The 12580-nt window shown below is 38.0% G+C and overlaps 1 protein-coding gene across 2 annotated transcripts in view; it reads right to left on the bottom strand.

The window, feature by feature from the left end:
- Nucleotides 1-6862: 6862 nt before the first annotated feature.
- LOC136857576 (SET domain-containing protein SmydA-8) overlaps nt 6863-12580 on the bottom strand; it is a 176558-nt gene continuing 170840 nt past the window's right edge. The window contains exon 8 of one of the 2 annotated variants that reach the window (XM_067136350.2): nt 6863-11662. In XM_067136350.2, the coding sequence (XP_066992451.2) occupies nt 11462-11662 (201 nt within the window). In that variant the 3' untranslated portion in view covers nt 6863-11461. The remainder of the gene's footprint in view (nt 11663-12580) is intronic. The other variant, XM_067136352.2, reaches the window with a different exon arrangement.

Below are 12580 nucleotides of genomic sequence, written 5' to 3'. Positions count from 1 at the left end.
GTCCTGCAGGGAGGTAATTAGGTACTTACTTGGCCCCGAAACTCCCGAAATAACATGAAGTGCAAAAATGCTGCCCTTTATTATAGAAGAACGATTACAAATAGACTATATATATATAATAAGAGTTTTGTCTGTACATTGCTCAGAATTGAAAAAAGGATGGTATTTCTGTATCAGTCGTGTCCACAGTAACATGGAAATGCACTTTTTACTTTTCTGTAATTTCTGTCTATCTGTATGTACACGCATCACGATAAAACGGCTGAAGAGAATTTAATAAAAATCGGTATGCAAAGTCGGGAAATAAGTCACTACAATCTAGGCCAGAAATGATTTTGTTAACGCTGACTTAAATGGTAGTTTAGGGGAAAGCCTAAAATGCAATCCTCAAATATTTACGTTATTAGTGGTTGTACCTTAATGAAAATCGGTATGCAAAGTAGGGGGATAAGTCGCTATAATCTAGGCTACCGTATAAATAATTTGATTCACACTGATTAATAGTAATTTAGGGAAGGCCTAAAATTTAATTATCAAATATTTATGTTATTAATGGTCGTAAACGAAAATTGATAGGTGAAGTCGGAGAATAAGTCACTACAATCTAGGCCATAAATAATATTGTATTCACGCTGAGAAAAAAATAGTGTTAGGGGAAGGCGTGAAATGGAATTCCAAAATATTTATGTTATTAGTGGTCTATCTTATTGAAAATCGGTATGCACAGTCGGGGAATAAGTGACTATAATTTAGTCCATAAATAATTTTATTCACGCTCAGTGAAATGGTAGTTTAGGGGAAGGCCTAAAATTTAATTCCCAAATAACTACTACTACTAACAATGCTTTCATTCCCCATCCTGAAAGGGTAGGGCGGGCCACCTAGAGGGTAACGCCCTCTCTCTGGCCAAGAGATGTGGGCAGGTTGAGGAGATGTGATGGAAGAAGGTGGGTAAAGGATGTGAAGAAGTAGGAGATGGGATAGGAATTATGTCTATACCTAGGGATTGAACAAACGCTTTATTTAATTCATAAGTACATAGTAAAGCACATAGATGATTTACGGAAGGGTGTGAGGGAAAAGGTGTTGTGCAAGGGGCAGAGGAGAAGTTTGGAAGGAAGTGCCGGGGTAAAGGTGCAAGGTGAGGAGATGGAGGGTGGCTGTCATATGATTGAGGGAAGCGATGAGAAGACGACGGAGTTCAAATGTTGGGAGGGGTGGAGGGATGAAACCAGTTGGAGGAAGGGGTGGACACACTGGTGGAGATAGGTAAACAGGAGGAGGAACTGGCCGGGGGCGACGAGACGTTCGATCAGGGGGTTGGCGACCGGGTGTTATCAGTGGTCGTATCGATAAATACTGCTACCTAACTAAAGTTGTATAGTATTAAATTTCCGATCATTTATGTCTTATACATTATTACCGTACCTTCTATGATCACTGAGATAGTGACAAAAATCCAAATTCATGAATAAGTCCATGTCAGCTCCGAGTCACGAGAAAATGGGTAAAAAGGATTTAATGAATATCGGTATGTAAAGTCGGAGAATAAGGAACTACAGTCTACGATATAAATAATTTTATAAGGCGCACTTCATAGGGAGCGCCCCAAGCAGTTCCCAGTTCCCTCAATCTCCGCCAACTAGTGAAAACTAAAATTCCCTTTTGGAGGGTTAATTTAAAAGGCAGTGGTTGGCATTGCACATTCACTTGCGCGGTACAGAAATATTCAAAACACAACACCGTTATCGTTGCGCGCGAAGGGACCTTGGTCGTACGGCGAGGAATAGTGCTTGTTAGACGAAAATTTGTTGAGATTCTTTCGCATTGAACGAGATTTTTGATCCAGTTTTTTGAGAGGATGGAGTGAAATTATAATTATACGTGTTCTTAGTGTGAAGAAACAGTATTATGATCATGAACTTACATCACATTGAACTACCTAGCTGTTTCGAGTAAACGTGTGTGTGTTTGTGCTTCTTACCTGTTGTTTGGAGTAAATAAATTCAAAATATAAACTGTGGGCATTATGCTGTGTTTTGCTTCTTCCTTTCCTTCTCCTGTTTTCCATTTCCATACATACAAGTCGTGGGAAAGGTTCAACGAGCGAAAGAATGAGGTTATGTTAGATCATGATTTAGGCAAGTATTGAGCGTTTTGGGGTTTTATATGAATTGCATTAACATTTTCAGTAATCAATGTTGCATGTATTATTTAATAGATGTAGGTAAATTTACATTAAAATGCGCACGGTGAAACAATAATACAAGATAGCGTTTTAACAGGATTGCCAACATACAAATACGGTAATTGCAATTTACTTTTCAAGTAAGAGACACGAGAGACCCAAATGCAATCATTACCTCTATCACAATTAAAATTTTAACAAGGTAACAACTGTCATTATCAAGTTTGTTACGAGGTACTATCGTGGTATTTATTTCCTTATGATGGTGCAGAGAAAGGGGCCACTATAGCTTTCATGACCTGTTTTCTCAGTGAACTTTATTATACAGGAGTGACGGATCTATTTCTCTTATGTGATCCTTGAGTTTGAGTGCCAAATTGTAATAAAAAATGGGCAGAAAATGTGATGTTACCAAGAAAGGCTGCACAGATTGTGACATTAAGTGAATGTGGTAAAACTAATTCTGAGATAGCTCAAATTGTGGGAGTGCACAAAAGTACAACTGGGAGACAATTGGCCAAGTTTCGAGAAACGGGTGAGTGGTAGAGTGGGAAAAAAACTGAAAACTTCACCCAGGTCTGACAATGCTTTGCATCGTTTATGTCTGGAAATATATTTGCTACCTCAGACGTACTTAGAGACAAATGGAGGGAAACGTCTGGGGTTAATGTTTGTTCTAGAACTGTAGGGAACACATTGCAAAAATTTGATTTGGTGTCCAAAAAGCCTGTAAAGAAACCAATGCTCACCAAACAGCAACGTATGAAACGTGTTCAGTGGGCTAAAGAACATCAGCACTGGCCAGCTGAGCAGTGGCGTAAGGTTCTCTTCAGTGATGAATCTAAAGTCAATATTGGTGGAAGCGATGGGGGTTGTCGAGTGTTTTGGAAAACAAGTGAAGCACTGAATCCAGCCTGTACTCTGAAAACTGTGAAGTTTCCAACTAGTGTTATGCTCTGGGGGTATTTCTCATACAATGGTGTTGTGCGTATTGCATATCCTAGAATCCACCATAATAGTACAAGACAATTTTGGAGAAGAAAATGTTACCATCAGGAAGGGATTTATTTGCAGGACAACCATTCATTTTTCAGGATAATTCAGCACCCTGCCATCGTGCAAAAGTGGTCAAAGACTTCTTAGGTGAACAAGAAAATGTCACAGCGCTGTCTTGGCCTGGAAATTCGCCAGACCTAAATCCAATAGAAAATTTGTGGACAGGCTTTTCTCCCTGTTTTCCCTGTCATATTTCCTTCCAGCAACACTCTCCAATATCATTTCATTTAATCTGTCAGTCATTAATCATTACCACAAAGGAGCGTGACAGGCTTCGGCAGCCAGCACAATTCCTATCCTCGCCGCTAGATGGAGGCTTCATTCATTCCATTCCTGATCCAGATGAATGACTGGAAACAGGCTGTGGATTTTCATGATGACAAAATGAGATATGACATGACTCATCTTTAGACACTTGGGACTTGTTTAGTTAGTACTGACGGGTAGTTTAGGGGTAAGAATGGCAGTGACAAACAAATTAGAGTAGAAGTAGTAGTTGTGTACAAATGAAGAAGTTAACAAAGCATAGGGTGGCATCAAAACAGTCTTAAAACAAATAGCAATATACAGCGGAGAAATCGTGCCAGACAACAAGACTACTGCACATCTACAAATTAATAAATTCAGACAGAACAGCTGGATAGCATCGTTACGTCACAAGACACTAAGAAATTGGAAATACCCAGGATCATAATTTGCTCTCAACAAGAAAAGAAATACAACAGCGTTTAGAAAGAAACTATAGAAAATTAAATCTCGTTATAATTGAAACTTTGATAACCATATTAGTAATCTGCAAGACTTTAGTATGATTCAACTGAAAGAAGCATTAGTATAATATATTTCTAAATCATAGAAGGCTTTGTACTCTAGATGATGAAACTGACCATCTTAACCTATATTTCTGTTCCAACTGCTCTTGCACGGTCAACTTAAACATTGGTGTGTCAATAAGAAACATCCGTGCTCGTAAATATGTGGAACAAGCTCGCCGCCTGGCTACGACCCTTTCTTATTGGAATATTTTCCTTCATTGCTGAATTCATAAAATATAACATTAAATATAATTGCAAGTCATTACAAGGTAAACCTTATTACAACTTAATATTCCTATACGGGGTTGTTCCTTCCCCGATACTCTGGGATCGAGTCCCAACTACTGCTTATCTGACAGTCCGTCAGTTCAACCCTTGAGGTCTCTATACATGACAGTGGGCGTGATGTTCAAATTTATCCATGCCAGAGTTTTTTTACAATTCTAGGTTCTTTATACAAGACCAACACAGCTGAGAATAGACCAGAAAAATAGGAACGTCCACCTTTTTATAAACAAATTCTTTATAGTACTTGTGTACTTCTTCATATATTTGTATTTTTGTCTGTTAAGTTTAGCTGTGTCATAATCATCATCATCATCATAATTTTCCAGCTCGTTTCCCAACTGTGTGGTGTACAAGCACTCCCCACTTCTTCCTGTCAAAGTATAGTTTCTGTTCCTCTGTACTCTCACTTGACATTCCTCTTGTTGACCTCTGATTTCACTTTGTCTATCAATTGATTCCTTGGCCTTCCCCTTCTCATTTCTCTCTCAAAATTCCTTGTTGTTCTCGTTCTGTTCATCATGATAACATGTCCAAACCTTTATAGCCTGCGTTTTCCTAACAGCTCTGCAACAGGTATTTTGATGCCAGCCTCCTTCCTGTTTACTTCATTTCTAATCTTCTTTCCTGGTCTTTTGGTTCATTGTTCTGATGAATTTCGTTTCTGCTGACTGGATTTTACTATTATTATTGTTATGCAGGGTACACCTTTCAGAGTCCACAGGTGAGAATTGAAAGGCCCTAGTCTAGGCACTCCACTCACTCCGCTTGCTGTACAATGCTGTACACGAAAGCTCGGCGGCCGGTGATGCTCTTTCCTTTTTAGTTCGCGGGATTGCCGATAGGAGCGTCCTTTACGATCTGCGAACTGTTGCCAACTGTTAAGGAAATATCCAATAGGTTACAACAACTTACTTTTTTCTTGCCGTGCGGGCAGTATGCACCGCGGCCATAGTTAAGAGCCTCTCGAAGGGAGTGTGGCTCCCTTGTTCTTATGACAGAGCTTGGCCTGGATTTGCAATAATAGATTACAGCTACTAAATTACATATTTTCCTTCCCGTGTTTCTTGCTGTGTTTTTATTCTGCGCGGGTTGGTAACGGAAACAGAGAGTTAGGAATTATGGGAATGATGTCATGTCGGCTAATGGCTGTACTCGTAGCTTGCCGCCTAATGGTCGATGGCGCATGAGAACTTTCCTTATGTAATAAAAGTAAACATACCTTTCTGGGCAGGTAGGGTGGATCCCTGGCATTTGCAATGAACACATCTCTCTTCCGAAAGGATTTTAAGGTACATTTCATATGTATTTCTTCGTGAAGTCGTGTGTTATATACTGGAGTGCCTAGGGTAGGGCGTTACCGAAATGAAATGAAGTAGGTATGAAACATGGTCAATTTTACCTACTTGGATATTTTATCGTCCCAGAGTAGATTTCTCACTTGAAAATAAAATTGAGAAGCTGTCGGAGTCCTATTAAGTATTTCTTTGTTTATTGTGTTATCTCCTGAAATTTTACTTCCAAGGTATTTGAAGTAAGAAACAGACTGTAACATAGTTCCCTCCAGAAAAATGTTTGAATATATGCCTTTCCTGTTGATAAGTCATTTCAACAGTTTTTATTTTAGACATGATATAGGCTTTTGGGCTTATGCCGTGTCAAGAAAATAAGGTGAAATTCTTTACGTTTCGCAGAGAACTGTGCTCTGCGTCATCAGAAGAAAATCTCGACTGTCCACGAGAAAGGCTTCTTAAACAATGAGCTTTTGAAATTTAGACGTTATAATAGAAGTGGAAATGGTACGTTCATTCGTCACCAGATGGCTTCCCGGACGCGGCACAGCGCTAGCGTTCGAAGCGGAAGCTGACTGAATCATCAGAATCAGTCTAAGAGGGTCACATGTGTATGTAACATATGACATTCACACAAGCCTGGAATGAAACAGCTGGCGATGAGGAACGTACAAATTTGGAAAACACTGAGACGAAATAACAATAGTGAAAGGACAGGAAAGGGAACTACCTATGTAAATCCTTGATGGCTGGCAACCAGGTTGTGTCAATGTCATACACCTGTCAATGTCATATGTTACGTACACATGTTAACAGCCTAAACAACATGTATAATTCATTGTATTGTACTTTTTGTTTTTAGGAATTTCCTAGATCGGTCTCTGGTCAGATGCAGTGTCCAGGGTGCACTGTACCTTCTGGTAATGACTAGATCAAATTTGTTACTTTCATTTTTCTGTTCAAGTCTCTGGTAATGTCATGTGTGAAAGTATCACTCATAAGGTTAGTTAGTGTTTATATTTCAGTTAGCCTGGCAGACTAACAGCACCTTCTGACTCAGTGGGGAAAGCAATGGAAAACTACCTCACTCCTCGTTTCCATGTTGTGCCTCTTCAGTGATGCTTAGATGGTGGATCTATTGAGGATCCAACCAGACTTTGGGATAAGGACTCAACACACATGAAATTGTGTACCCTTATGCAAGTTTGGCTGGATATCTGTAGGAGTTGTTTATCTCGTATATTCTTTATTTAAAATAGTATCCGTTTTACAGTATCATTCACAATATCTTATAAAATACTTATAACCATACAAAATAAATACATAATAGTTCATTACAAAATACATTGAAAAAATTTATATAATTTTCATACCATAAAAAATGAGCTGCTACACTCTTCAGTGCTTTATCGTAGGGAGAAAAACAGTCAATAAACAAATCAACGATAACTGATTCTTTTAATTTGGCAGTTTTCAAATATTTAACTCTTCCCTCTCCAAATTGTGACCAACATCTCCCCTTCCTCCTGTTCACCGTATCAGGAACACACAAACTTCAGTTGTATCCAAACTGTGAGCTAAACACTTGTTTCTATCATTATATATTATTATCACCGAGACCTTAGTCCAAAATATTCTTGAAATATGATATTGTGAAATTATGCTGAGTATTCAATTTAAGAAACCAAAGGAACATAATACTGTACATTATGTTTCATAACCAATGAATAACATTAGTAGTGTACAATGGTGTTTCAGCATATTCTAACTTGTATTTAATGATACGTCACCTATATTACTACAACTCACATGTTAACTATGAAAGTTTATATTTTGTCTAATATAAAGACAACACAGTAAAATATTTAAAAAAGTGCTTATAAGAAATGTACATTTAATAAGTTGGTTTGTACATTTTTGTCAGGAAATGAATATAGAAGTGGAATGGTAGGGGATTTGAACTACAATCATTCTCTCAATCCAGCATTGGATGTCTTATCCACTTGAGGTTTCTGATTCTCTTCGTAGGTACTTCTGTACAGCTAGCTATATTGCAAACAATGAGTGACAATTCTGTCAGACAGGCTATGATAGGATTCCATTTTCACATCTATACAAATTTCAGTATATATAGTTACAGATACAATAAATTAGTTCAGAAGAAGAAGATATTGTAGGATCTTAGCAGTCGATGGCATCAGGGTGACTTACATACCTTGCATATCTCCCTACCCAGTTGTACCATTACAGTCAATCTTATCATCAGTACTCCAAGAACTCTTTGAGGACAGATAAGGATGCTGAGCTACTGAAATTTTGTAGATGGACTGCATAATTCTGTAAAATAAGTAGAGTTTTCTGTCCAATGGGTTACTATTTAATGCTTGTTGGTACCGATTGTGCAAGTGGTTCTGTGTACAGGTAGACAGCTGGTCTTGCAGCAGTTACATTCATAGAGGAAAGACCCTGAATGGGGTAGGGGATAGAGCGGTTTATAGCAGGTGAAAATGTTTCTGAGGTATGGCAGGCACCTGAACATGACGGTGGGACTTGTTGGAAGATCTCGAGTGTGGGGCGAGGACAAGAAAGAAAGTGAATATTTATTCTAAAATGCGACTTATTTTTGTGGAGACCAGGATGAGGTACACTAACAACAGAGTTGGGATGTAATCAAGTATAAGTAATCTAATCTTTTGTAACAAATACTTTCTAGGTAATTTTTACTTGTAATCAATACTAATCACTAAACATAATTTTTACTTGTAATTTACTCCTTGAAGTAACATTGTAATCGTTACATTTATTCTTCCTGTTTAGACTGTAGTGATCAAGGTACATTGTATTGAGTATCTGGCAACTTTGGAACACCAGCACATGCAAGGCATCTCGCCAAGCGTATTAAGCTAAGGATGTGACGCGCACTTGTTAAGTTACTCGTAGCCTGATGAGGTTTGTGGTTGAGATTAAGATAATCATGTACTACGTGGTTAAGAACACAACAAGAATAAACACGTGATGGTAAAGGATTTAATAATAATAATAATAATAATAATAATGTTATTTGTTTTACGTCCCACTAACTACTATTTTACGGTTTTCGGAGACGCCGAGGTGCCGGAATTTAGTCCCGCAGGAGTTCTTTTACGTGCCAGTAAATCTACCGACACGAGGCTGACGTATTTGAGCACCTTCAAATACCACCGGACTGAGCCAGGATCGAACCTGCCAAGTTGGGGTCAGAAGGCCAGCGCCTTAACCGTCTGAGCCACTCAGCCCGGCTGGTAAAGGATTTAAGGAATTTCCATTCCATATTTGAAATAATATTTTGAATTAGGTGGCTCTGACAAATTAAAACAATGCAAACTTTGCTTGGGAGTAATCATTTTGAAAGTTTGTTTAGTCTCGCTTAGTGATGATAGGGAACCAGTTAGTGTGAATTGACCAAAAATGGCTATCTTTTGTTTTTCAGCTCAATAATTTATTCTCTCTTTCCTGATTATAGCTAGAGCTCTGCGCCAACATACAAAATAATATCCGCATCAGCTTCGCATCCGCACTTCCTTCATGGTCATCCGCGGATAATTTAAATATTTAACTACAGTATTACACCCAAGGTATTGAAATGGATAACTGTAGTGTGGTTTTTTTTTTGTGTGTGTTATGATAATTGTATACTTCTTGCCATGTTTTTCTATTGGCTCATAATGACATAAATATGTGTCAAAACCGGTCCCAAACCAAATTAAACATGTTGGGACATAATTTTGTGCAACGGTTTATCATTGTATTGAATAGGTGGAACCTCTCCCTTTTCAACAGTGTATGGCGAGTCGTGCATGGATGTCAAAAATGTTCGTAGGTGGTGTCGAAAGTTTGCAACCAGTTGGACTGAAATTCAAGACGAACAAACAAAGGAGCGGGGCACCGTCAATTTCCGTCGAGACAGTCGTGAACGTTGAGCAAATCATGCATGAAGATTTGCGGATCACCCTGGATGATCTCTGCACTTTGGTTCCTGAGGTTTCCCAAAGCGCCGCTCACAACTTCCTGAACAGCATGGTGGCGAGCTGGTATAACAAGGGCATACAAAAACTGTCACAGCGTCTACAAAAATGCATCGACCGAAATGGTGATTATGTAGAAAAAGGGCTAAATGTTCAAGCTGTCAATTGATATAAACCATTGTAGAATAAAGCAGGTCTATGTATTTATAAAAAATAGGAGAGCTTATTTCTGGGATTACCTTCATAGGAATTAAAAAGATGTTCTTGAAAACTTTTGTCTCTAGCGTGGCATTGTATGGAAGTGAAACATGGGCAATAACTAGCTCAGAAAGAAAGAGAATGGAAACTTTTGAAATGTGGTGTTACAGAAGAATGCTGAAGGTGAGATGGTAGATCAAATCATTAATCACTGAATCGAACTGATGAGGGGAGAACGATTTGGCAAAATCTGATCAGAAGAAGAGTTAGAATGATAGGTCACATCTTACAACACCCAGTTCTTGTTCAGTTAGTTTTTGAGGGAAGTGTAGATGGTTAAAATGGCAGGGGTAGACCAATGTATAAATATGACAAACACATTAAAGTAGATGTAAGATGCAGTAGTTACATGGAAATGAAAACTTTAGGACAAGATAGGGTGGCATGAAGAGCTGCATCAAACCAGTCTATGGACTGATGACTCTAACAACCCCCACCCCTTGCTTAACACGGAACTACTGATGTGTTGTTCCAGAGACCTCTCTGAACCTGCTGCTGATAGAAGAATCCATAGCAACAATCATTGAAGTACATTTGCCCCAATAGGATTCCACTGAAAACAGGTTAGAAAGGCATAACAGGAAAATCTGTCATGTATGCCCTTCAATAAAGAGAAGAACATTAAATTTCCTGGCAACTAATGTATTTCAGAAAATACTTAATAACAAATGTTATTCTAAATTTTAAAACATCTTTGTTCTACGTAACTGCCACTGGAGTGTGGTCCCTGGAAGCACAGGTGAGTATTATTACAACAGAAAATTTCCTGGATTATGACCGTACGAAAAATGCGTTTCACACGCCAAAGGAAACTGTGTAAAAAGTACATTGAGAAGACGGAACAGTCTACTTGAAGTGATGCAAAGTTGATTGACTGCAGGTTTCATCAATGTTTCTGCTTTTAATATTTAGTTAAGAGTATTTCATTTCATTGCTAACGTGATACTTCTGTAAAATAGTTTAGTATTCTTCTATCACAATCAATAAAATTTTAGTGACTTCACTTCTTAAAACTGTATACTTAGGTGTCAAACATAAAAATATAACATATTTTATTCTAAATTTCAAAATATCTCTGTTTTATGTACTGACACTTAAGTATGGTCTCGAAGAACACACATCTGTATTAACCCAACAGATATGTCACAGCAGTAGTTAAAGGTTAATTCTTTTCATCCTGTACTGTAATGACCAAGACAATACAGTACATGGTGTAAGCGGACCATTTCTAACAATATATTGCTGTTACTGTACCAACAGCCAACACAAATCAGTACACTGGTCCATTTGTACCAACCTCTAGTTGAGGGTGTGGAGATTTTCTATTGAACTATTCACTATACCCTATCGATAATATTGGATAATCAAGTTGTACTATATATTGAAAATAAAAGAAAATGCTCGTCAAGGAAAAAACTTTTTAATGTTTGTGGTTCTCCAGAATAGTATGAATTTATACTATTTTAACCACACTTCTGGTAACTTATCACATAACTGAAGTTCTACCTGAGGTCAGTGATTCACTTATACTCTGACACAAACATCTTTTAGATGTTGTAAAAGTTAATTTGCCAGAGTAGCAACTTTCAAGGGAGACTTTGACTTCAAGGAATGTTCAACTGTGGCATCACTTGAGAGTTTTTCCAACAGTGAATCAAAAGATTGCAGGCGTTCCTTTGCTAATCTTCCCATCTGACCTTCAGGCACTATCTCTGGTTGATCTTGCAGAACATCAACAGCCTTCTGCAACAGCTTCTTGGGTTCCTATGAATAAAAAATATATTACTGGTAATTAGAATGCATTATTGTATTCATATAATACACCTAAATCATACAACATTACAATAAAAAACTGCAACACCAAGGAAGGTTGAAATACATATGAAATCTGTAATAAATGCAAAGCAGGGTATGACAAACAAGTCTTTAGAATTTTAAGAGTGACATAATATGTTCTTGGATCTAGCAGTGCCCTCTGGACTGTCAAGTTAGTGCCTGGGTGCGTCAACCTCTGTTACGACTTAACCGTGGTAAAATGGATAGCTTACCATGGTTAAGTTGAATTTTTGTTGCATCAAGCACGGTTTTGAAATCTGCGATATTTTACTGCAGTTAAAAATTAACCGGTCATGTGCGAGCGGTTAAGCAGCTAACCGAGGCTTTAGGGCCTACGTATGCTACATAACCTCACGAGTAAGTTGTATATTACGTGCATCAAAAGTGTCGTGATACGATTTAAAACCTTACTGGTTATGTGTGAGTGATATAAACTTGCTTTGCGTGCATCCAAAGTGCCACGAACTTATTGTTAAATTGGATTTGGCACCACATCTTGTGTATCTACAGTATCTTGAGGATGATGAACAGAACGAAAGAAATAGGGCACTCCATTTGAAGATTGGACAGACTCATCATTTCAAAACAGGTTTCGGTTGGAGGAGACTGTGAAAGTCCTTGATACAATAGGTCACCGACCCAAGTTCCCCACTCGTAGAAATAATCCTGTTTCGCTAATAAATCATCTAAGTCAATGGGCATTTCAGTCTCAAAAGCACTAAAATTTGGCATTATACTTCGCCCTTCCTTTTCCATATCGGCTGATACTGATAACCTAAACTAACATAACCTAACCTAATGAAACAAAATTAATTAATCTTACAAACAAGGGTTTGTAATATAAGT

The sequence above is a fragment of the Anabrus simplex genome, chromosome 1 (assembly GCF_040414725.1).
Source record: "Anabrus simplex isolate iqAnaSimp1 chromosome 1, ASM4041472v1, whole genome shotgun sequence".
In the NCBI taxonomy this organism is placed as follows: domain Eukaryota; kingdom Metazoa; phylum Arthropoda; class Insecta; order Orthoptera; family Tettigoniidae; genus Anabrus; species Anabrus simplex.
This window is presented reverse-complemented; position numbering and strand designations above follow the sequence as displayed.